The sequence below is a fragment of the Taeniopygia guttata genome, chromosome 4A (assembly GCF_048771995.1).
Source record: "Taeniopygia guttata chromosome 4A, bTaeGut7.mat, whole genome shotgun sequence".
NCBI lineage: Eukaryota > Metazoa > Chordata > Aves > Passeriformes > Estrildidae > Taeniopygia > Taeniopygia guttata.
The window spans coordinates 7,597,479-7,620,004 of NC_133029.1; the positions used below are offsets into that span (position 1 = coordinate 7,597,479).

Sequence of the window (22,526 nt, forward strand, 5' to 3'; positions counted from 1 at the left end):
TCCACAGAAAATGCAGGTCCTTCTAGAATGAAAACATAACAGTGTAAAACTTAATACATTAGTCTTCAGCTTTCGGGAAAGTGTACTTTTTTTAATCCTCTGGAGTAAAACGTTTGTAGGAGTAGGCACCCTTAGCACTACAGAGAAGCTGTAACTTAGTGGAAGCAGGTTGTTGCCATTGGGTATACCAATAATTTCAGCAATTCACCTTTCAGAGGTACAGCTGCACTGAGACCTCACACCAGGACAGTACTCAGTCCCTTACCTTTCTATCCTGAGACTCCTCGAAGTCTGATAGAGACTTCAGCCCTTCCCTCAAATAAATTAAAGTGGCAATTATGTGAAACACGAATGTAAAACTAATTCTAGAAGCTTCATGCTGAGATGCTGCCTAACAAGTTTAAAATCTGTGGGCCCTGAGTTTAGGCATAGGAAGTCAGGCAAAGTCCAGAAAATCCTCAGTGTTGGGAGTTCTGAGAGGCTTGGTCAAAATCAGTGTTTCATTAGAAAATGACTTCTCTTTGGCTGTTGTGTCAGGTGAGAGTGAGCTGAGAGGATCCACCCCGGAGCAGGTGTTGCCGCTGCTGCCTTGCTAATGGCAGGGCCATGGGAGTTGCCTTCACGTCCCTTCCACCCAGCCATTCTCTGGGCTTTTGGGCTCAGATATGGCTGTTCCTGATACTGCAGGTCTGGGCTGTGAGGATGCCTGTTCAGGAGAGCCTGAGCCAGAGGGAGAGAGCCTGAGGGCCTGGAAAGGAATGTCAGGGGAGTGACCAGATTTGTGGCAACCAGGGTGAGTGTTGTGGGTCGTAAAATAACTTATGGTGATTCTTAAAGCTTTTCTTCCCAGTCAGTTATGGATTATTTTGGGGTGGTCAGCTTTCTTCCCTGCTTGAGGGGAATACAAATGCACTCCCTGATTTTAGAGGGGAGGAGGTCCTGTGGTGAAGCTAAAGAAATGACAGGGTCTAATGCTTGAGACCACTGCAGTTCACATGCTCTGTGCAAAACTTGTGCTATATTACATACCTGAGCCCTACCTCTGCTACCATCCTTGAAAAAAGGTAAAAAGACCAGTTTCTTTTAAAAAGGATTTCTAAGTCTAATGATGAAAAGAGTTGTAGGCGATCCAGATAGCAGAAGGAATAATACTAATACCTGTAGTATTTAAATTCTTTTAAATGCTTTTTTTTTTCTTTCCCAAATTGTGAAAATGCCCAGCTAAGTAATTGTTCTAGTGTCCCTGCAAATCTTGCTTTTTCATTTTGGACTCAGAATCTTGTTATTGCAGCAGGTGACTTTATGGCATTACTACTTGATATGAGGCTGTTTTTTCTCACATGAGAAGCCCCAGTGACTTAGATGAGATCTTTCTGAGAGTAATTGCTAACCTGCAGGAACAGGTATCACACAGAGGAAAGTGTTGATGGAGGTATTTCCATTCCAAAGATATCAGGCAGGACTAACAGCCCAGCTTTTGTCCTTTTGTGAAGGAGGACAATCACAAAGATAATTCTCTTGGCTATCACATAGCAAGACTGCATGTCAATATGTAAAATTACCTCAAGGAAAGGACTGAGCTGAAAGGTCTTCTTTTTGCTGTGTGATAGCCAATACCTGTATTTCAAAGCTTTTCTCTTAGTCAAAAGCTTCTCAAGAATATGCATTTATGTTATCTTCTGTGAAAAGCTTTTTTTTTTTTTTTTTTTTTTTTTTTTTTTTTTTTTTTTTCCTAGCAACTAGCAAGAAAGTATAGAACTGGGGAGCTGGGGAAGATAAACTACCTACCAGCATCTCTTGGCAGTGCTGACCTCCAGAAATATTGGCACTTGGTGCTGGGGAAGAATTTAAAAATTAAACTGTTAATGATTGAGGAACTCAGTACAGCATATTTGAAAATTACTACTGTACTCCCTCCTATGCTTTATTTTACTCAATTAAAAATGACTCCTTAGTTTCTACTGGCCCCACCTCTGAAATATTTCCTAATAGAAAAGTCATTATATTCTGACACCAATGCGCTCCCTGATCATTAAGTTTTGTTAATTGCACACTTCCAGTTTTTCATTTTCCCATACTTTATCTCTTCCCTTTTCTTCGCTGTATCTGTTGTTACGTCTTCGCTCATGCGATACCTGAGGTTTTGTGTTTACAGAGCATTTCAGTTGCTCAAAGACAAGTTGAACGTGTTTGGAACCTGCCTCTAGGATGGTCAGAGAGGGGGCAGGTAGAGTGACACCTGCCTGATGCATCTTGGAAAGGCTTGGGTGTTTGTTTGGCACAAGGTGCCAATGATTCATGGAAAACTGAGATGCTCTGTGCCAAAAGCGGAAGCAGAACTGGGGGAATTAGGATGGGCCACAAATGCTGCTATTCACTGTGCTTTGGTAACTCTAATGCAAGTCTGGATTTCAGCAGAGATTTTCATATGGTTGTGTGATTTGAACAGCTTCGACCTTTATCAACATTTAGTCCTTTCTTGGTTGCCTTTCTCTTTATTTTAGATGGAGCTCTGTGTTTGAGAACAACCTTTTTTATTCCTGTATGGCAACTTCAGTAATCTCTGACAGATTGATGAGTTCTCAGGGACTGGAGAGAAGCAGTGATACAAGAAAGACCATGTTACCCTGGAGTTTTGATCAGAGGGTGACGTTATTGAGGAGCACATTCCAACCCTTGATAAAATTAACTGAAGTTGAGACTAATGTTCCATAGATACAGACCTGTCAATCTTTCCAAGAGTCATGAAAACACCTTGATTAATTTTGTGGATGGAGACCTGTGGCTCCCTCTTGAGTGGCTGGGACAACAAAATCTTCCAGGCTGAGGGTAGTAGAAGAGCAGTTCTGCAGAACCTTTCAGTTTTATTGTTATATTTTAATTTATTTCTGCCTTATAAGTTTTCTCTACATGCATATGTAAAACTTACCCATCACTAACTTGATTACTGCATATAATATTAATGATTTGCAGGTTGCAACCTGCTGAAAAGGCCTGAGGGCAAATTTGCTTTCCATATAGTTTCAAGTCTCCACCCATCCTATGAGCATAACTTTGAAGGCTTAAGCATTTTGCATTTATAGCACTTTTGCAACTGTTCAATTGTAAGGAGAAAAATGAGTGGGGTTTCAGCTGCTTCTTTTGAATTATGCTAGCAGACTGTCAATAGAGACAAGTAGGAGTGACTTTGCTGCATTTCTCACCTCTGAGATGACTTTAGAGATGAATCCAAAAGTCCTGAAGTTGGAGGAAAATTGGATTAAGTACCTCATTGTGATTTTATCAATAAAGTCTTTAATATGATTATATAATTCATAATAGAATGAATTACTCTTATTAGTGAACCAAACTTACAGTACTGAAAACTTTTGTGTTTTTCTGAATCAAATTATTTCAGAATATCCATTAAATGAAAACAAATTTGTGGGTAGAGATCCATATTGGGTAGATGTGTGTGTCCTGGTGGCCTGTTGAGCAGCAGCAGTGAACATCCCAGTTACGGAGAAAAGCAAAAACTGATAAAGAAAAAAAAATCCAGGAAGGATATATAATATATCAACTCCTTTTCCCATGAGCAAAACCTCATCATCCCGAAGGGATTGGCAGCATTGGTAGGAAAACTTGCTTCCTACCTTTGTTGCATAAACAGTTGGATGAACCATTAGAACCAGCAAGCCAGGCCTCTTCAGCAAGTAATTCCCACACTGTGTTTTGCTATAAACCCTGTCTGCTTGCACAGGTACTTCTCTGAAGTCACAGATGGCCATTTCAGACATTGTTGGCTTTGTAATTTGCCCTTGACAACACCATCTTTGTCTCTCCATTCTGTGTTCTAAGCAGAAGGGCCACTTCTTGACATGCCCTCCTTGTAGATATTCTTCTACCTTGCTTACAGCAGGCTCACAGTGAAATAAGACACTTCCCACCAGATGGAGAATGTTGCCTTGCTTTCATGGGCTACTAGACCAATGACTGATTTTTTTTTTTAAGTTAGTGGTAAAGGTTTGGTCTAAGTTGCCTGTAGATCAGTTCAACACCAAGGAGATTGTCTCATTTTTAATCACTTTGTCTTTAAATCAAGGTTGATGCTTTCTTAGGCAGAAAGCCTTAATTTAAATGTGAACTGTAGGGCTTGGCTCTGTTCAACTGCAGAGGAGATGATAATTCCTGCAGGAGCCAACATTTTATGTTTTCTGCCTTGCTTCACCTGTCAGTTTATAGCAGTCCTGTCTGTCTGATCCTCTCCTCTAATGAGTGTAACATTGCCACTTGAGCTCTGGATGAGAGTAATTACATGCTGTTGATAGACAATTAAATGATTTAGTCTTCCTAAGATCGTGAAGGCCAACATGGGGTTCTTTTGTTGATATTGGTTGGTTGGTCTATGTGTGTTAGCCTGCCAGGATTTAGTGCATTCTAAAGTGATTTGCAAAGTGGGTTTTCTGGTCTTTAGCTCTCGCCAGTTGGGAAGTAGAGAGGTAAATGAGCCCCAGCTTTGTCTGCTGGATCAGTTTTGGATGTCAGGTGGCAATATTAGTAAGCACTGCTATCGCAGGAGGTATAGGTTAAGAACAGAATTTACTCATGGTATTCTTAAATAAGCACACCAAACACAATCTGCTGTATCACCACAGCTGTTTGTGTTAGCTAAGGGCAATACCCAACATCTGATAATAGCACTGGTGCAACCAAATGGAAAACATGGGTATCTCACTGCTCCTAGGAAATGTCAGAATTGTTTGTTGTATTCTCAGCATGTTAAGATTATAATTATTTCTAAATTACTTTTTCTCCCCATTGGATTAACAGAAGATTCAGTAAATGGCATTGATAGTAATCCAGGGGTGCTTTCCAAACTAGAAAGATGACGTCAGTTAGGCTGCTGGTCAGGAGATGAGACATCTCATCTATGGCAGAGCCAAACTGGCTCTGGTTTGCTAATGATTCTGTATTCATAGCTGAGACATTCCAGGGCTGACTGGCTGACATGGTGCTTGGTTGGTGAGTGGCTGTCCCAGCTGAGAGGAACCAGCCTTCAGGGATCAGCCTGATGGACTCAGTCCCTAGTGGTTGCAGTGGAGCTGCTGTGCTGCTCAGCTGCAGAGCTAACAGGAGAAATACAGCCCTGCTTCAGGCATGATCCTCTCTAGAGATACTAATTTCTCCACTGCTCACTGCAGATACCTGTAGAGGAGTGTTTCCTTTAATTTTCATTTATTATTTTCTCCCAAAGCCTGTGTCCTGTCAGGACAGTGCACCTGTACTTGCTTTTTTTCCAAAGATAAGATTAATCTGGCATCTTTGCATTATCTAAAATATAACTCTCCTTGAGAGTCTGCTGCACAGGGTGATAGAATACAATCTTATTTTAGCTTCCCACCTTTCAGATGTTGTCCCACACAGCTCTCAGTCCTGGGGTACCTCTTAGTTGTGGCTAGATTGAGACACGCTGGTAGCACTTTGCTAAATGAAAAGTCCCACTAATTTGGACAGAAAAGATATTTGTCAAGGTGTGGATCTGAAAGAATAATGGAAAAGACCATTTATAAATAGGGGAGAGCCATTAAGCAACCAGATGATCTGTGTCTCCTTATGTCTGTACACAGAGTGTGCTTTGAGCATGTGTTATGGAATGCCTGGGGAAGGTCACTGTGACATTGCTTCCCATAAAGGGTGAAATGTCACAGCCACATTGGTGATTGAAGCAGGGGAGTGCTGTAGAAAAATCCATAAGTCTTTCTGCTCAAGTTCTTCCTCTGGAGATGACTTTACTTTTATGACCTGCCCTTTCTGTGCCTGTACCTGAAAAGCGTGCTCAGAAGCTGAAATTCCCATGGTGTTTAACCCCCTTGTGCCCTTTGCTTTGCTGCTCTGGACTCGAGCGTGGCGCAGGTGGGGGTGGAGCAGGGTCTCCGGGGCAGTGAGCAGAGGTGAGGCGGACAGGCAGTGCCTCCGCCGGGAGGCACCGGGAGCAGCGGGGTGAGCTGCTCAGGTGAGGGGCAGTGTTTATGGGGAACTGGCAGCCTGGAGGTACAAGACAAGGAGAGTGTATAGGTAGGTAGTGGCAAGGGGAGGGAGAGGGGAAGGAGTGGGGGGACATGCTAGAAGTGAAGGTGGGTGCCAGAGAGGCGGCCAGGCAGGGGTGCAATGAGAGCTGAAGAGCCCTGACTTGGGGAGCGAGCCCAGGCAGGTCGGTGGCAGGGGAAGTGGGTCGGGGTAAGGCGAGGAGCAAGGGCGTGAGGAGGACAGGCAGTATTTAGCAGGGGAAGTGGGCAGGTGGCCGGGCGAGGTGTTAGGCAGGTGGGTGTTCCCGAGGAAGTGGGCGCGGGGCCGGAGGAGGGTCAGCGGGCGGGGTGCGGCGGGGCAGCGGGCACGGGCTGCGAGGGGCTGCCCCGGGGGCGGGAGGCGGCCCCGCCCGGGCCCGGGGGCAGCCCAGGGGCCGCGGTTCCCGGCAGGGCAGCGAGGGGCGGGCGGCAGCCGGTCCGATAAAGCGGCGGGCGGCGGGCGGCGCGGGCAGAGCGCAGCGGCTGCGGCGGCAGAGATGGGGATGCTCAGCCTGCCCGGCTTTCTGTCCTGCGGGAAGAAGAAGGTGAGGCGGCGGGGGGAGGCTGGCCGGAGGCTCCCGGGCAGGCGGGGTGCGGAGGCACCTGGGCAGGTGCGCAAGGATGTAGGCGAGTGTGGGTTGTGGAGGTGCCCAGGTGGGCATAGCCGCACTCGGGCGAGCAGGGTGCAGGTCCGTCGGCAGCTGTGGGCAGGTATGGATTTGTCTGGGCAGGTGAGATCCAAACAGGTAGTGGAAGGTAAAGTGGGATGAGCACCTCGGCATATAAGGCACTAGGACAGGTGTTTTTTAAAGTGGCCATACAGGTATGTGCTGATGTGAGCAACTGAACAAATACAGGGGCATCTGGGCATGTGCAGGGGCAGAATAGGGGAGTCTCCTGGGACTGACAGCACAAAGGACTAAGGCAGGAGTAAGGCAAAACTGTCTGTGGAGGTGTTTGGGCTCTCTGGTGGGACCCTCTCTCACAGATCTGTGCATTCCTGCCAGGGATCAGCTGGACTGGCAGCCTAGCTGGCTGTGCCCATCCTTTCTGGCTGCCCACCTGTGCCAAGGTGCGTCTCTGGACAGAGAAATGCTGATTTGATTGCCCTTCTTGCCTGGTGGGTGATCACAAGCCTTCCCTCTTCTCTTCCAAGGACTTCAGTTTGACAAATGAAAAAGATGCCCACTCCAGTGACAGCGATGAGAACTCGGAGCGTGGCAACTGGTCAAACAAAGGCGACTACCTGCTGTCCATGGTGGGCTATGCCGTGGGCCTGGGCAACGTCTGGCGCTTTCCCTACCTCACCTACCAGAATGGAGGAGGTACCTGTGCTGCATGGCAGGGTCGGGTGGGCACACCCTGCTCTCCTCGGGAGAGAGGAGAGCAAGCTCCAAGGGCCAGCTCTGAGGCTGGGCATGTTCTGTCAAAGCTGGATGTGAACATCACCCTGGGAACTGGGATAGAGCCCGCTCATGGGAAAGGGGAGTTAGAGGCACCTATGTGCTTTTTGGGTACCAGCTGAGAAGTGAAATAGTATTTAGTTTGAGTTACAAATTTCTACCTGAGAATTTCATCTTCAGAATTACTCAGAACCAACACGTACCCTTTTGTCCATGTGCCAATATCCTCTACTTGTCTAAATAGCTGTTCTCCCTCCCCAGTGCTTACCTCCCAGTAAGTTTGTTATATACTATACCTGGTATGTTTATAGAGAACTGTTGAATCACCCCTACACCTTTGTTTTTCCATGCAAACAATCTAAGCTGGAATAATTATCTCAGCTCAATAATTGCCCAGATCAAACACCTGGGAAGTGTGAGACAGAGCCTCTACCTGCTTACACAATGAACTAGTGGCAAAGCCAAGCAGAGGCACTGGTTTCCTTGGCTTATATTGCAGAGCTTTATCTACTTGCCAGGCTACCACTGGTAATTAAAGAGTACATAAATAGTAACTGAAGAGAATTTACTTATATGTACCTGTTTGCTCTGCCTAACAGTAGTTGAAGTCAAATTCTGGGCTGTAAATGCAGTACAGCCCACACAGCTGCACACGGAACATAAGAAGGCATTCCCAGTACAGAATTTTTATTGGAGTGAGCTGGGCTGGTTTGCATTACTTAGAGTTTTGTTGAAGAAAATTGTGAAAACAAAATAAATTGTGATGTCAGCCCTTGGATCTGCCCTAGATCTGTTTTCTTACCTGCTGCAGAGACTTTGCATTTAAAGCATATTTGTGCTGGTGCTTGCATCATTTTCTGTGCCCCTTGCCCATGATTGATAAAGACACCTGTTGCATCCTTGTTTTGAAACACAGGAGTAATCCAGTTAATTCTCTGGAACAATTTGCTTCCTGAAATTACATCAGGTATTTGCAGTTCCTTGCAGAACTGGGTCCTTGATTGCTTTAAATTCACTGAGAGTGATGAGGACAGATTCCTGCAGGGATATCGTGTTGTGTTTATGAAACTCGTGCTCTCGCTTTCCCTGTCTTCTGTGCACACACAAAGAAGTGCCAGTCCTTTTCACAGAACAAGGAGCTCACTGATATCAGGTTAACATGCACTTTTAAATGGACTTGAACAAGAGCCATCCTGAGATGTTGTTTGACACAGGACTCAGCCAACCTTAGAAAATAATCTTCATACTTTGATGTCCAGTAGCTGCTTAGCAGGGCAGTTGCAAAACACAGTTGAGCACATACAGGAATGGTTCTGTTCCTCTTTAAATTAAAAGCTGAAGATTAAATAGAAAGTGGACAAGGCTGGTGGTGCCTACAGCTGAGCAGCATTCCTGCATGTATTAGAGCACATCTCCAATAGTTTTTTGTAAAATTAATTTACTTTCTATAGGAGAAGCCATTCTTTACAAATCAGCAGTTCTGATTTTCAATGCAGGTACTATTTAGCCTTAACAGAAAACAGGATTTAGAAACAAAGCTCTCCATTTTGAAAAAAAGCCCCTACAGTGGGGTATGTGAGCAGGGTGAAAAGTGGAGTATAAAATGTGATAAAACTGTGGTGATGCTGAAAGATGCTTTGTTTTCTCGGTGTGTATGATGGTGCTTTCCCCCCCATTTTTTTATCTCCTTCTCCCAGGTGCTTTTCTAATCCCCTACACCCTGATGCTGGCATTAGCTGGCTTGCCCTTATTTTTCATGGAATGTTCCCTTGGGCAGTTTGCCAGTCAAGGGCCGGTTTCCATCTGGAGAATACTACCATTGTTTCAAGGTTGGTTTTCTTATCTTTCCTTGTATTCCAGTAATATACTGTTATGAATTAATGATTTCTTCATGAAGTTATTTAATTCTGAGACACCAATATCTGTGTTGTAACTATTCCTAATGTTACAGGGTCAGTGTTATGTACCCAGGTACATACTTCCTCATAATTCAGTTAATAAACAGATATTGAGTAAAGATTTACCCAAAAAAGTTCTTGGTTATGAAAGGTTTTATCAGTGATTCTTCCAGTGTTAAGCAGCACATCACCCTCATTCCAGCTGTCCGGGCAGAAGGAAATATCCCTGTTTTGCTGTATGAGGGAAAACCTCAGTAAAACAACTGGTGAACTGTGTGCAACAGATTGAAAATAAATTTTAGAAGTTGACTTTATCACTGTTTCTTTATGCTTCATGTCCAGTGTAACTTGTAAGGCAATTGTTGGATGGGTTAATTCTGTATTTGGCTGCCACTGCAGCCACAGGCACACAGGTCTGGGTGCTTTGTGCAATATTGTGCACAATCACCCACCAACTGCCTTGGGAGTCATCTGCAGGTGTGATAAAAAATAGCCTAGACTCTGGCTTTGTAAAGTGAGGTGCCTCTTGAGATAAGAGAAATCGTTCCACGTAGTGATAGTTTGTCTGGGAGAGGGTTCGTATTTCAAACCCTCTTATAGGGAGATTTGTTTGGAAACAATTAACCATGGGCTTTACTCACACCTGGTCCTGTACCATGGGTGTAAAGGACTATGCAATGGTTTTGTTTGTCTTAATCTATCAGAGGAATTAATGTAGGAACAAGGAAGTTTCCTTCTGATGCAACAAGAATTTGCTTGTCACCTACAGAAACTGGTTACCCCATCATTTACTCTTTTTGCCAGTCTCTGTTCTGCAGCATAAGAAATTTCATGAAAGCAGTGTGTCTATCTTAAAGCAAAAGGTTTTAAACACAGCATATATTTTATGTGTCTGTGAAGGCAGAAACTTATATATAGTTTCTATGATGTATATATATAGCTTCTATGATATGATATTAAGATGATTGTCAGGCTTTCCCAAACTCATAGAACAAAACTCATTTCAACAAGAAGGAGAATAGTAATATTTACAAGATTTACTGTAGTTTAAAGCATTCATTACAGTGGAGTCTTTAAAATGGCTTTGGCAGTCCTGTTTGTTTTACTTTACTAAGTTTCCCTCTGAATGGGGAGAGAACATAATACTGAATTTCTCCTTTAGACTTTGTAAATAATCCAATTTTTTAATGGGCCTGATTCAAACTATTTCAAAACCAAGTTTGAGACGGTCAGTTTGGATCATATCCATAATTTCATGGGTTTAATATTTCACTGTTTGTTTGCTGTTAAAAAATACTTTACAACCAAACAAACTTCACCAACTTCAACTTTTTCCCAAGTAGCCTTTTAAAAGTCAAGTGAAGGCAATTTGTTTTGGTGGGGGGAGGGTTTGCAACCCGAATTTGGAGTGGTTAAGATATTGTGTGTTTCTCTTTCCTAGGAGTGGGCATCACAATGGTCATCATCTCAACATTTGTAACTATCTACTACAACGTTATCATTGCTTATGCACTCTATTACTTATTTGCCTCATTTCAACAAGTGCTGCCATGGTCAGACTGCTTTTCCTGGGCAGATGAATCCTGCAGCAAGACACGAATAGGTACCATACTTACCAGACAGAGTTTAATATTATTGGTTTTGGTAATTGGACTGTTTTCTGGGTGAAAGGATAGGAGCAATACAGCCAGCCGTGGCTTTAAAAGTCCTTCCTGGAGTTTTGCACCTGAACACAGAGGAATGATACTTATCCACTTTGCCACCAGTTCTGGGTGCTTGGGAAATCTACAGAGAACTGGGCTGAAATCACCTTGTTGGATCTTTTTTCTTTTCTCCTTTAAAACCTCATCTTTTTTACAGTGCATGCAATCAGGTTTTTTTTACAGTGCATGCGTGAAATACTGCATTTCCATTTCATCGGGATTTGTGGCAAAAAAAAAAAAAAACCACAACAAAACCTTCCTTCCATGTGACAAACTACTGCAGTACTTTTAATCGTGGTCTTCACCCCTTGCCTCCCCTGTGGCTGTGGTAATCCTGAGCACCACTGAGGCACTGGTTTCACACTTCAGTAACTCTTCAGAACGCATCTCCACACCATTGTTGCGTTTGACAGCAGATGTAGGGCCCAAGCACTTATCTCACCAGTTTCCATATCAGACCAGTTTAAGGCAAAAGGCGAAGTTGGTGAGGTAATTACCATTTAGCAGCTGGAAATGTCTTGCCAGGAAACCAGTCATTGTTAAAATGACAAGGACAAGATGAGGATTAATTACATTGTTTACAGCATTAATGTAAATATATCTCAACTATATTTCTGAAAATATCTTCTAAGAGGCTTTATTTAACGAAAAGTTGATGATTGATTATTGGCAAAACAAAAAAGATTTCAGCACCGAATTTGTAAGTTTTGGGGGAACACAAAACTGAACTGAAGAAGCTGTCCTCAAATAGGCTTCAACAAGAATTTCCAGTAAATGCTGATACATATACTGATAAAGTGTTTTTTATTGTATGTCCTGGGAAAAAATTCCCAACTCCAGTTTCCATTCCTCCAACTCTGCTCCAAGGAAAATATTTAAAGCACTCTAATAAGCGCTCTGCCACAATAAGATGAATATCAGATACCAGAAGATCTACGTGTCACCTTGGTTTGGGACAAAGGTTTTCATAGAGTAACCAAGGCTACAATTTTAGCTGTGCCCAGTTCTCATTTTTATAAGTATTCTTGAGGATAAGTAAAACGTGGTGAGCACACCAGATTCTTGGTATTTTGATTTACAGTCAAGTAGTGAAGTCACAGCTGCAAGTGACATTTCAGGTTTGTTTCCAAATATTGTTACCAGGCAAACTGAAGCTGTAATTGCTTAGGAAACACATTTGCTGCATCAGTCTGATAGTGTTAATGATTCCTTTTTCTTGATTTCAGTAAGTGACTGCAACACAACCTTGCATGGGCAAATCATTCATGCAAACTACTCATTCGTCACGGGCAACAATCTCACATGTATAAATGGCACCATAAGCTACAAACCAGTGCAATTTCCCAGTGAGCAATACTGGAAGTAAGTAAATACTTTAAAGAAATTACTAAAAATACCTTTTTCTGCATTGTGATTTTGGATGTACCTTTTATATATTTTTGTCCTATCTTGCAGTCCAGAAAAAATCTAGTCAAGGGACACGGGCATGCAAATCACTAGAGAGGGGACTTAAATTTTAATTGATAAGTTTGGCCTTTTTAAGAGAAATTATGTAAAGAAAGAGAAGCAAGTGAGTCAACCTTTACTAATTGAAAAATACTCCAATTTAAAGAACTCCTCTTCTCTGGAGTCCTGGTAGGCACTACTTGGCATCTTTACATATAATATATACTTTCATTTTTCTCAGGAGTTACTGTGTAAAATATATTCACCTTATTCTGAATCTGGGCCTGTTGTAAAATTGCAATTTCTTTATTGCCCCCCAGTCTCAATTTGCCTCATATTCCCTGGGTTCCTGGAAACTCTTCCTGTCAGAATTTCATGATTAACACAGCATATCTTAGGTGGGCCTTATGGGAGATGTATGGAGAGATGAGAGCTGGTAGGCTTCAAAAAGAGGGGGAAAAGGCAGTTAAATATAACAGTTTTCATTGCCAATCATGCAATTCTAACTGCACACTCTTGGAAGAGGCTGCAGACTCTTGTAATAGCCTCACAGAGCAGCTCACTTTTTCCTGAGAAGTAGCTAAAGAGGAGGTGTGTGAGTGCTGCTGCCACCCCCTCCTCACGGGAGCATTGTGTGCTTTCAGCAAAGTGACTCTGCAGCGCTCGAGTGGGCTGGACGAGACCGGCAGGATCGTGTGGTACCTGGCTCTCTGCCTCCTCCTGTCCTGGATTATTATTGCAGCTGCCCTGTTTAAAGGAATCAAATCTTCGGGAAAGGTATGTTAGGAAGAGCAAGGAGATGACTTTTGGCCTGATTCTGCCCTTCCAATGTCAGATGGACCCAGGGAAGTTTAGCACAAGGCAGGATGCAGTCCTAACACACCCCCCTCTGCTGGGCTCAGCATTTGGCTTCCCTCCTGCTCCTCGGCTTCATAACTGTTACATAAAACATGAGCAAGGTGCTGATTACACAGCCATTACTTAACTCCTGGGCCTCAAATCCACCAGGCTGCCCTGTATTTTGGGATCTTGCTGTCATGCCGGTGATTCCAGCTGAGTTTTAGCCATTGCCTGGGCTGCGTGGTGGAAGCGTGCATGTGATGGCACCCATGGGCACACGCCCTGGGAACACCCGGTGATTATTTTGTACTTCCAGTCTGGTTGAGATGGTTGGACCATACAGGCCACGTGCCGTGAACAGGTGTGTGCAGGTTCCTGCCAGATTGTGAAATGTTGTTTGTTCCCAAGAGTTCAAGTTATTTGTAGGGACAAGGTATTTAGATGCTTGTTTTCAGAATCTGTCTCTGCTGAGCTCCCATTTCCACAAGCTGCAGCATAGTTTTCTGGAGTTTTTCTTGGGCTAGGCTGAGTTCAGGCAGGCTGAATTTTATCCTTCCTCACCTGACACCCTTTTCTTGGTTTTATTCCTTCCTCCTCATACTCTTTTCTCACCTTCATGTTGCATCTCCATAATTTACTTCTTTAGCCTCAGTTGCCTTTGTTCTTTTGTTCACCTTCTCTGCACAGATCTTTCCCCCCCTTTTCCTTCTGTCATTGTGCTTTTCTTTGGCTCCTTGCTGCCTCCTTTTCTCTACTCAGTGTGATGTCTCCTTCTGTTTTGCCTTCTATTTGGAGCTTTCTGCCCTTGTTTCAGTGCTTTGGGATGGAGTATCTGTGCTTTCCTGGCCTCAGTTATTTGGCTGCATGGCTCCTCTTAATCTCATGTTCTTTGGGTTCCTGGCAGTTGCTTCTTCCCATGGTCACTTTTTTCTGGCACAAAGGCAATAGTCTTTGGAGAATAATGTGAGACTTGGAAGAATCTAGCTGGGCAGGAGCAAGATGAATGAAAAGCAGAAAGAATTGTCCATTCTAAGCAAGGATGAAGGAAGTCTTCAGAAATGTCACTCATCACACAATGGTGCGATGCTCTGGCTTGGTGGAACCAGCAATCTTGGGTCAATTACCTGTCTGAATAACACTGAAACTAAGACTCAAGAAACCAGAGTATTGTTGAACACAACCTGTGTGACAGTAATTCTACTGCTGGCCTTGGTCCAATTGTGCTAGTACAACAGAATAGATCTGTGTCTGAGAGAACCTGTATGTCCTTGTTCTCATAAAGAAAGCTTCCAGAACAGTGACTTTTTAAAAATTTTTGTTTTGACTGTTTTTTGGAGGGGTAGTGGTGGGGAGTAGCAGGGAGCTCATCAGGAGATAATTCCACCCTGGTCACCTAGTTTTTTGTGACTCTCAGTTTGCTCTTGCTAGAAGCACTACCTAGCAAGAGATGTCTGGGGTGGCTGAGTCCAGACCTTGCTACAGCTGTAAATTATGCCCGAAAAACACATTTCTGAAACTGATCAAGTGCTATCTGAAATGTGGATATGTGGCTTGGGCCTTCTGCTTCTGCTGGAATGCAGCTCCAGAACCTGCTAAGCCAGATGCTTTGGTGGTTAACATGTGCTCCTTTCCCTGGTTGCCTGTTTTTCTTTTGTACCAGGAGACCTTAGCCTAAAGCCTGTCCAGTCTTCCTGCATGAAGGTCTGTGGATCCCCTCACACCTAATGCGTGTCCCTGCCCATTTCTGCAGGTTGTCTACTTTACTGCACTCTTCCCATATTTCATCCTGTTCATCTTGTTGGTGCGAGGTGCCACCCTGGAAGGCGCCTTGGATGGCATTGAGTACTACATTGGGAGACAGTCCAACATCACCAAGCTGATGGAGGCTGAGGTAAGAGGTAGTTCGGAAGTGTGACGCACTTTCCCGGTTATGTGGGCTTGCTTCTTTTTTATCCAGTCAGGTGCTTCAGGTCCTGCCCTGTATTTTGTATCAGCAACTGGTTGTGTAAAAAGTCCAAGCCCCTATTCCAGCTACTTTCAAGTTGAAAGACAGTCACCTTCTTCCCCCTGCCTGCCACACCAGTGATGAGAAGTGTGCTATTGCCTCTAAACAGTTCTTGGGGATCATGCTGGAGTTTAATCTTAGCAAGATCTGCTGAGAAAATTCTTGCTGATAATTTTAAGGGACTTTATTATAAGGCTAAAGGGATCCCAGAGTTTGAAATTCAGGCCATGTCTTGCCTGGGAAATTACCTTGGGTAATTAGGTGGATCAGGAAGGGCACCTCATGCAAAGAAACCCACAACTTTCTTAGTTCTGTCTTATGCCAGTATTATTGCAGTTTTATCAAAAACAACCATGAAGTGTGATATTTATTTTTGGTACTCATATGAGTGCTTGGCACTAGCTGAGGGGCTACATCAGAGGCAGGAGTGGTTTGTTTGTGTCACACAAGTGGGAGGGTACATGGAAGTTCTCACTTCTGCAGCCAGTCCTGGTTGTCCTTACTTGTTGTCTCTGTGCCAAGATTCATAGCTCAGCAATTCACCTATGTGAACAAATCTAATCTTTTCTTCAGGGTTAGCACAGTAAGATTTAAGTATTTGGCAAGATGCTTGGGATGGGAACTTTAGACATCATAGAGATACTGCTTGTGATCGAGACTGCAAGGTCACCAGCATGCTATATTCTATCATCCCTAAAATTAATATGAAATAGAATTAGATATACAGGCTGAATGAAAAAAAAATACTCTTGAGCTTCAATGGAGGACAGACTTAAATGTTTATGATAAATACTGTAAGTAATACAGTAATTCTCATGTTCTTTTTTTTGGTAGGTTTGGAAAGATGCAGCCACCCAGATATTTTACTCCCTGTCCGTGGCGTGGGGTGGACTTGTTGCTTTGTCTTCATACAACAAGTTCCACAACAACTGCTACTCAGATGCCATTTTAGTTTGTGTTACCAACTGTGCTACCAGCGTATTTGCTGGGTTTGCAATATTCTCCATCCTGGGACATATGGCATTTTTGTCTGAGAGACCTGTCTCAGAGGTGGTGGACTCAGGTAGGCTGATGGTCACGCTGTTGGTACTGGGAGTAGCATTGACCAAGGCATGACAATAGTATCATTCTCTCCACTACTTTCCAGGGTTTGAACTGGCCTTTGTAGCCTACCCAGAGGCTCTCTCCAAGTTACCGGTTTCTCCTCTGTGGTCCTTCTTGTTTTTCTTCATGCTTTTGCTTTTGGGCCTTGACTCCCAGTTTGCCACCATAGGTAAGTGGGATTTTAAGTGACTCATGGCTTTTCAAACGACCATTGTCTTTCTCAGTTGTGCTGCTCAAACTCCCTACTTCTTCCTTTGCAGAAACACTTACAACCACCATTCAAGATATATATCCTACAGTGATGAAAAAATTAAGAATGCCTATAACCCTGGGTCTGTGTATAGTGTTCTTTTTTCTTGGGCTTATCTGTGTTACTCAGGTAAGAAATTAAGTTTTATTGGTAGTGAGTTTAGTTATGCTGCAAGTGATGAACTCAAATCAAAATACCCCTTCCAACTGTTGCTGTCTTTGTGGATAAATTTTAGAGACCCTTGAATTTTGACAGTGTGACTGAACACACAAGTAAGCAATTCCTGGGGAAAGCTTGAAGAACCTAAGGTTTTCTGTGATTATTGAACTGAGACATGCTTTTAAATAGCAGGCCTTTACAGGGCCTGTGAGTTATCAGCCTGATTTATTGTTCCTCAGTTCAGGAATTTATTTGTGTAATCAGAAGTACACACATACAACATGTCCGTGGCACAGTGGGTACTGCTAAATAAATGCTGATGGGATCTTTCTGTTCAGAACTCACTACCAAACAGGACAGGAATTGAGGAATGGCCTATCCATGTGATAAAACCCCATTAGCATTTGTAGATTGCATGGTTACTTCTCCTGCATGTGTATATTTATATAAATAGATATACAGAAAAGGAATTTTAAGTATACTGTGTAAAATTTCTTCAGGCAATTGCTTTTAAGGGTATAAAGGTTCACTGCAATTATTCCATCTAGAAATGCAGATTTATGTGTGTAATTAGACCGAGAAAGTGAAGGAGGTTATTGTGGGGAGTAGACATTTGTATGGTCAAGCAAAGTAAGTAAGCCATGAAACAGGGTGGTGGGGAAGCTTGCAAGGGACTTAGTACACAAGACTGAAATGGCTCAGATTGTTTCCTGCTCTGGGATCCTGCTATTGCAGGCTGGTGTTTAAAAGCTGTTTTTAACCCCATGGAGAAGTCATGCATGTAGGAGGATAGAAGCCTCCCAGAACTGATAACTGGTATAGCTGTTGCTGTAGTTCAGTATAAAAACTTCAGCCCCAAATTTATTCCTGTAAGCGCCACATTTAAATCTTGGTCTCAGCTGTTTATATATGCTCTGCATATACATAGATCTTGGTTTTAACATCTATAGTATTTTGTTAGATGTGCTTTTCAACTTTACATAGAGGATTTAAAGAAAATAATATTCACAAATCTCTACTTGACCTGGAGAACTGTGAACTTAAAAACTCAGAGTCATGATTAGTTAAATTGTCTTGAACAAACACATCTTATTTGTATGTTATTGCATCAAATTTAACCTCTAATGTTTGTTCTGCAGGCAGGAATTTACTGGGTTAACCTAATAGATCACTTCTGTGCTGGATGGGGAATCCTTATTGCAGCTGTTCTGGAGATAGTAGGCATCGTCTACATTTATGGTAAATTATTTGCATTGAAAATACATAATTAAACTAATCAATCCCAGGAACAGTGTATATCACAGAGTCACAGTATGGTTTTGGGTGGAAGGGACTTGAAAGATCATCCTGTTCCAACCCCGTGCAAGGGGCAGGGACACCTTCCAATAGACCAGGTTTCTCAAAGCACTGTTCAGCCTGGCCTTGAACAGTGCCAGGGATATAAAATACTAATTACTCCAATGAAGAATTTATAAGTTAACCATCTGAATAACAATAATATAATTTTAAAAATCCTTTAATGCAGAACTGGAGAAACTATATTTGATGATTGTCTTTCTTTGATAGTTTTTGAGTAACCCCACTTGCAAAGGAGGTACCTGCTTTACAGTGAGCCTCATGATTGTCTTCCAACAGGAGGAAACAGGTTCATTGAAGACATTGAAATGATGATTGGAAAGAAGAGTCGTTTATTCTGGCTGTGGTGGAGAATATGCTGGTTTTTCATCACTCCTGTGCTGTTAATGGTGTGTGCACATGACTGGATTGTATTAGTGTGACAGAACTTAGTAACTTAATATTGACGAGGTTTCTTTGTGAAGATTCAGGGCTGGCTGCCCAGGCTCTGTGTATCAAGATGGGGCACAGCTGTGCCAGTGAAGTGAACTACGGGCTGTCTCTGCTTTCTGATACACTCCCTCCTCCTTTGATCCTCTCCAGGAGAGGCTGGAGCCAGAGATCAGCTACTAGTAAGCTGGGTCTGCACTCCCAAGGACTAACACAGTGCAACTAGATCCTCTGCCTCGGCAGCTGGATTGTCTTAATTTTAGACTGAGATTGGTTTGAACACCTTTTGAGGGAAATCCCATTTTATGTCAGATGTTCTGCTGTTCTCCTGTCTAACTGAGACTTTTTAATGTCCTGTTGCATGTCTGGTTTTTATTATTCCTGTACTTCCAAAGGTGAGTGTAGATGGTTGGATTATATTACTATAACAGAATGTATTAACATGCCCAATCCAGGAACAGTGGAAAGTCACTCTGGCCAGCACATTACCTGTAATCTATCCAGACTATAGTTTATGCTGCTTAAAAGTATCCAATTTCTGAAGCAATATTTACCAATTTCTAATCTTAGTTTCTTTCCTGTATTCCTGTAAATGATGGAACACAGGAACACATAAAACATACAGAGAAGTGTACTGGGCTCAGCCAGCAACATGTATATTATCCAACATAACTTGATCTCTCTGGGGTCTCTTTTAATGTTATGTTTAAACACAAATATACTTAGTGCATCTCAGCACTGGTGTAATTTTTCAGTCCTGGCCTTCAGTCATGCTGTTTGGTGATGACTGAACACCAAATCCTGCACAAGTGTTCTCACACTCAGAAAACAAGATGGAACTGTGCAGAACTTGTAGACTTGAAGATGTCTTTTTATTAAACCAACTTGGAAGCAGTGCAAATTCAATGTTGCTGGAAACCTGCTTTTCTCTCTTATTGTTTTTGCCTTTTTTTCCTAGGCTATTTTGGTCTGGTCTTTGATCACATTTGAAAATCCCACTTATGGCTCAGTGTTATACCCAACCTGGGGAACCGCTGTTGGCTGGTGCATGATCATCTTCTGTGTCATCTGGATTCCCATTGTTGCTATTGTAAAAATAGTTAAAGCTGAAGGAAACATTGTTCAGGTAAGGGCAAAAAACCCCACCGTCATAGCCTCAAATCTGAATTTCTTTGGTATTATCAGGTCCAACTGTGCTTTCTTCTCTAACACATCCACTACTTTGACATGTTTTTCAAATGGATTTTTAGACCAAAGCATTATCTCTGGTAGCTGCATCAAAGTTGCATCTACCCTACCATGTTCTGATAAGAAGATTAATTCTCTGGGAGTGCACACACACCATTCAAGAGAGATTTTTCATCAGTTCTGTTGCTATTCTAGCTCCTTTAAATTCTCTGAAGAATTTCTATTGCTTTCTATCCTCATATAATTTTCTGGAGTTTTGCCTCCAGCTCCTCACAGAAGCAAGTGACAGATCTGAGATATTCTGCTCTTGGAGAGCTTTCCCAAACAGTTGTGTTGGTCACAGCTTTCCCTGTTCTTTGACTTCAGTGTCCAGAACCCACCAACTCTAAATATATTTGGAATGATTTTAAACAACTTGAGTGACTTGTCATTTGTTGAGTGCATGTCTAGAGCTATAATTTTACTGAATTTTCAAAGTAGCCTGGACTAAAATAAGACATTAAGTGCCTCTTGGTTTTGCTTTGCAGCGCATTGTCAGCTGCTGCCGGCCTGCAGCCAACTGGGGCCCCTACCTGGAGAGTCACCGAGGAGAGCGATACAGCCACATTGTGGATCCCCAGAAGAAAAAGGAGCATGAGATTCCCACTGTGTCTGCTATCATATACAAGCAACACTGAGATGGCTGTTTGGATGACTGTTTTTTAGGATATATGTTGGTTTTGTCTTTTAATATTGGAAAGGTACTAGGCAAAAGAAAAAAAAAAGGCAAACTAACAGCCCTGCCCTATAAATCCAGCCCCCAAATGAAAGCAAGTCATATTATTTATTTTTAGTGCTTTAGTCTTTGGGGAGGAACACATCAATTAGGCACTGAGATCTCACCAGATATGTAGGTTGAGAGGGCAGGATAATACATTGCAGGCTCCCCAGGCTGCTGGACTGGCCATGCCTAACCCCATACAACTGGTATCCAGCTGGACTGCAGATACAGGTGTGGAGGAGAGTAAAGACATTCTGGTGCTCCCCAGCTGGAGCCCAAAGGTGCTCTGTGTGTGTGTGTGTGTGCGCCCTGAGGTGCAGTTGCTGCCTTCTGCTGTGCTCTGCCCCCCCGGGAATGGGTGTGCTGCTGCTTGGCACTGGAGCTCAGGGAACACGAATAATTCTTTAAGCCTTGCTCAGTGTGCTGGGAGGCTGCTCAGGATTTGATGTTGAGTATGTTCTGTGTGTGTGTGTGTTGTCTAAACAAATACAAATATTGAGTGGCAAAAAATTGCCATCACAGGAAATAAGGCTTAAACACAGTGAGAGGCAAGCTGCTTTCTATTTCTCATTATTCCCCTTGGGATCCCTAAAGAGCTATCTTCTCTGACATGGCCTGTGCTCAGCCCTCATCTGTCTAATTCAGAAACCTCATGTTTCCATATTTCGTCTTTAGGCTCTCCAGAATGAAAGAGTAACCATTGAATTCTGGTTTGTCTGCTCTCCTATTTTCATCAATGCTTTACCTATCAGGTCCTTTTCTGCTTCTTTTACTCAGATTTGGGTTTTCCCTTCCAAAGGAGACCCAAAGTGCTTTTTTCAAAGACTCAAACAGTGTTATGGTAGGGCAAAAAGAAACAGAACTTAAAGTGAAGGTTACAACTACCTTGTAGTGCTGTTATTCCAAAATTTGCTGAACTCATGAGACTAATGAAAAGTTATGACGTTTGTAATGCAGTTGGGAACAGACTTGAGCATCTACATAAGCAGGAAGGGTTTGGGTGAAGAGAAACTGACTTCACTCGTAATACAAGTGAATCCAGATAAAGAGGGGGAAAAAGACTATGGAGAGAATGAATACATTTGGTGTGCTGAGGAACATCTCTCTCACTGTGATAATGGTTCCTTGGGAACAAAGCAGCAAGGTGTTCAGCTGTCACTTCCTCTCAGGGCTTTGTCACTTTTTCTGGACATGAAGGAGTGTGGATAGTGGCTTTCTTGCCCAAGCTGCATATCGTGGTGTGTATTTTATACTGGGAGTTTTTTGTGTGTTTTCTTCTTTTTTTTTTTTTTTTTTTTTTTTTGACAAATCAACACTTTATGGCAAACCAAATGTGATTTTTTTTTTCCTCTGTTTTTAATGATTTTGGAACTGGCAAATAAAATATAATTTTCTGTTTTTAATGGGTTTGGACCTAGAAACTTTTAATTTTGTGTGTGGAGTTGGTGACCACAAATGCTTCTATGATCCTAAGCCATCAAGAGCTTGAACTGGAAAGATTCACCCTCCAGGAAGTCTTGTCTTAGAAAGTGCAATAGTCTTGTTTTGGAGTGGACTCAGAAAGTACAGAAAGTAATTAAATGTGAATTCATAAAAAGGACTGTGGGACTGGAGCCTGTACTAGAAGGTGGTGAAGAGGACCCTTTTCCTGCACTCCAGCTGCTCTAGGATCATGGTTTAGCCAGGAAAGAGGGCTGTCAGTAGCCTGGAGAGGCTGGGAGCAGGAGGGTGCTCCATCTGCTGGAGCTGACAGCAGTTCTTACCTGGGAAGGGAGAGACTGGGAAGGAGAGGGAAGTTAATGAAATAATGAGTGAGAGCAATGAGATGGTGGGGAAGGAGACTGGAAGGAGATTTCTGAAGAAGCTTCAGAAAGAATTCAGGAACTTTTTTGCAAAGGAGATGCTGAAGGCTCATACCAGCCATCTGCTGCCCTGCAAGAA

The 22,526-nt window shown here is 42.9% G+C and overlaps 1 protein-coding gene across 3 annotated transcripts; it reads left to right on the top strand.

Annotated features, from left to right (window-relative positions):
- Window positions 1-687: 687 nt before the first annotated feature.
- Window positions 688-21,988, top strand: SLC6A14 (solute carrier family 6 member 14). Of its 3 annotated transcripts, none has more exons than XM_072929102.1 (14): window positions 688-793; window positions 7,201-7,369; window positions 9,145-9,276; window positions 10,787-10,948; window positions 12,275-12,410; window positions 13,139-13,271; window positions 15,085-15,225; window positions 16,174-16,402; window positions 16,487-16,612; window positions 16,704-16,822; window positions 17,992-18,091; window positions 18,488-18,597; window positions 19,596-19,763; window positions 20,353-21,988. In XM_072929102.1, exons 2-14 carry the CDS (start codon window positions 7,300-7,302, stop codon window positions 20,500-20,502), a joined length of 1,776 nt encoding a protein of 591 aa, XP_072785203.1. In that variant the 5' UTR covers window positions 688-793; window positions 7,201-7,299; the 3' UTR covers window positions 20,503-21,988. The 3 variants fall into 3 exon arrangements, with proteins under 3 accessions (XP_072785203.1, XP_002190863.2, XP_030128412.2); XM_002190827.7 differs by lacking the exon at window positions 688-793 and adding an exon at window positions 6,483-6,589; XM_030272552.4 differs by lacking the exon at window positions 688-793 and adding an exon at window positions 7,058-7,116.
- The last annotated feature ends 538 nt before the right edge of the window (window positions 21,989-22,526 follow it).

Excerpts from the sequence above, each read along its gene's own strand:
- SLC6A14 (XM_002190827.7), top strand. The coding sequence starts at position 6,542 with ATGGGGATGCTCAGCCTGCCCGGCTTTCTGTCCTGCGGGAAGAAGAAG. Across the intron at positions 7,370-9,144 it reads CACCTACCAGAATGGAGGAG|GTGCTTTTCTAATCCCCTAC; the intron begins GTACCTGTGCTG and ends TCCTTCTCCCAG. Across the intron at positions 16,613-16,703 it reads CTCCCAGTTTGCCACCATAG|AAACACTTACAACCACCATT; the intron begins GTAAGTGGGATT and ends CTTCCTTTGCAG.